Below are 2,500 nucleotides of genomic sequence, written 5' to 3'. Positions count from 1 at the left end.
AAGGGGAGAATAAGAGAAGGAGGACGTACTTGGTGTGCTGTAGTGTCTGCTCCCTAGCGATGAGGATCCATGTTTGCTGCCATTGCTAACGGGAGGAGAGAACATCTAAGGAGAGACAGAGTGCACGTCAGCGCTCACGCCCGTGCTGTTGCACGAGAACATGCATGAACACATCCCAGCCTGGCCTGGAACCGCCTCATTCCAAAACACTTCCCAAAACACTCCTGCAGACTATTTTTAAATAGCATTTCGCTTTTTCTTTGTTTTTTTTTAATTTATAATTGTAGTCATGATGTTAGTATCATATGGTTTAACTCAATGTCGGACACTTCTGTCTGCTATATATGTGTCTAAAAGATGTACATCATGTGTGAAAGAATTTGATCCTCATTTAATTAACCGATTCTTTCTGTTTTGGAATGAAACGTTTCCTAAATACATTTTCTATTCACCACATAAATATACTCTTGACATTATAATTCAATTTTATATGAATTGTAATATTTATATATGTGAACAATGGACAAAATATAGACAGATGCAGAATGAGAAACAAAATGTTTGCACGGGGGACCCGACCTCTAAACCATCTCCTTTTAGGACAGTTCGGGTTTTTTGGAATGGAATGAAAGGACAAAACCAGATTTGTTTAACTGAACGTTGTTCTGTTCCTGGATAGAGGCCGAGGGGGTGCAGGGTTTTTTTTAATTTTTTTATTCCACGAGGAGAAGAAACTGACGACAGCGGGTCCCCGTTTGATTTGTAAAATAACCAAACACCGACTGACTGAATAACCGCGTCAGGGGTATCATACTAGATCTGATCGATCTATCATACTGATCCTAGATCTGCTCGATGATCAGGGGGTTTATCATACTGATCCTAGATCTGATCGATGAACACCCGCCTGTTTTTTCATCTCTGGCTCTCCAGAGTGAACTATGGGTCGGGTTTCTACTTGTTTCCAACATATGGGGCGTTTATAGGGCTGCCAGGTCAGGGACATGTTACCACGAATTATGAACCAAATGTCTGTTGTATACTTCCTATCGTGGATTTACTGAGATATGCATTTGTTTTTTATGCATCCACGTTTCTCGCCAATATAAAATACGTGTGTGTGTGTGTGTGTGTGTGTGTGTGTGTGTGTGTGTGTGTGTGTGTGTGTGTGTGTGTGTGTGTGTGTGTGTGTGTGTGTGTGTGCGTGCGTGCGTGCGTGGGTGCGTGCGTGGGTGCGTGCGTGCGTGCGTGCGTGCGTGTGTGTGTGTGTGTGTGTGTGTGTGTGTGTGTGTGTGTGTGTGTGTGTGTGTGTGTGTGTGTGTGTGTGTGTGTGTGTCTTGCCGTCTACTCGAACACACCCCACCACTAAGCCCGTAACTAACCCTGCGCTACACACGACTGGCGAGCGGTCCGAGCTGCAGGCTGGGGCGTGCGGCCGTGAGGAGATCAGACTGTTAAGATAACCTCGATAACCAGGATAACTACGACAACTAGGATAACTAGGGGAACTAAGAGCACCAGGATAACTAGGACAACTAGGGGGATTAGGGGAACTACGGAAAGCAGGGGAACTGTCTCGGGAGAGCGTTTGATTCCCCTCGCATGCCGGTCGGTGAGAGCAGTGATCCCGTGATGCAGTCAAAGATCATAAACTTATAAAACATACAATTTGCAAAGTGGTTCAATGGTTTAAGAGAGAGAAGGAAAAGAAGACTTAAAATGAGATATACTACCATGGATGTTGGGAACATTTTCAAATCGCTGTTTCGCATCTATAAGACAACAAAATTACTAATGCAATAAGACATTTCTGCTCACACATACACATACACACACACACACACACACACACACACACACACACACACACACACACACACACACACACACACACACACACACACACACACACACACACACACACACACACACCACACACACACTCTACTAATACAATACTCATGTCTGCACACACACAAACACACGCACACACACACACATGGGGCAGAAAGCACTTCAAGGGACAAAAAAATCGGCATTTTGGGTTAACTTTGTTTGGAGTAAAATGCACACACAACTTTGTTGCATATTAAAAACACTTTTCAATGAGAGCGCAGAGTAAACATAAAGGAGTCTGCGGTGCGTCCGGAGCCGCCGGTCGGTGCGTCTCCTCGGCTCCGCCGGCTGCTTACCGCGCTGAAGTCCAGCAGGTCGCTCAGCTCCTTGTCGCTCCCCAGCGCAGCCATCCGCTGCTGCTGGTGCATCCTAGCCGGGTCCCAGGGAGCCGAGAACATGGAGGCGAGACGGCTCCGGACGCACACCCCTCCGCTACTCTCTCCCCGAACCAGAGCCAAGCAGGAACAGTCCGGTTCAGCGGTTCAAACCCGAGTTCCCCTCAGCGCATCCTCGGCGTAAAGCCTCTCGGTCGATACCACGGTCCTCCGGCCCTGGGTGGATTAAACAGCAAACTGACCCCAAAAGCCCCCCCGCCCCCCCCAAA

At 47.2% G+C, this 2,500-nt stretch overlaps 1 protein-coding gene across 2 annotated transcripts in view; it reads right to left on the bottom strand.

The window, feature by feature from the left end:
* tcf4 (transcription factor 4) overlaps positions 1–2,500 on the bottom strand; it is a 114,727-nt gene that overhangs the window by 111,893 nt on the left and 334 nt on the right. For both annotated transcript variants that reach the window (XM_030341622.1, XM_030341621.1), the window contains exons 1-3: positions 2,193–2,500; positions 1,734–1,772; positions 30–105 (exon numbers count right to left, since the gene is read on the bottom strand). The exon at positions 2,193–2,500 is cut by the window's right edge. In XM_030341622.1, coding sequence (XP_030197482.1) covers positions 30–105; positions 1,734–1,772; positions 2,193–2,294 — 217 coding nt within the window. In that variant the 5' untranslated portion in view covers positions 2,295–2,500. The remainder of the gene's footprint in view (positions 1–29; positions 106–1,733; positions 1,773–2,192) is intronic.

This window comes from Gadus morhua, chromosome 19, assembly GCF_902167405.1.
Source record: "Gadus morhua chromosome 19, gadMor3.0, whole genome shotgun sequence".
Taxonomy (NCBI): domain Eukaryota; kingdom Metazoa; phylum Chordata; class Actinopteri; order Gadiformes; family Gadidae; genus Gadus; species Gadus morhua.
The sequence above is the reverse complement of the archived record's forward strand: the minus strand, read 5'-3'. Positions and strand labels throughout refer to the sequence as shown.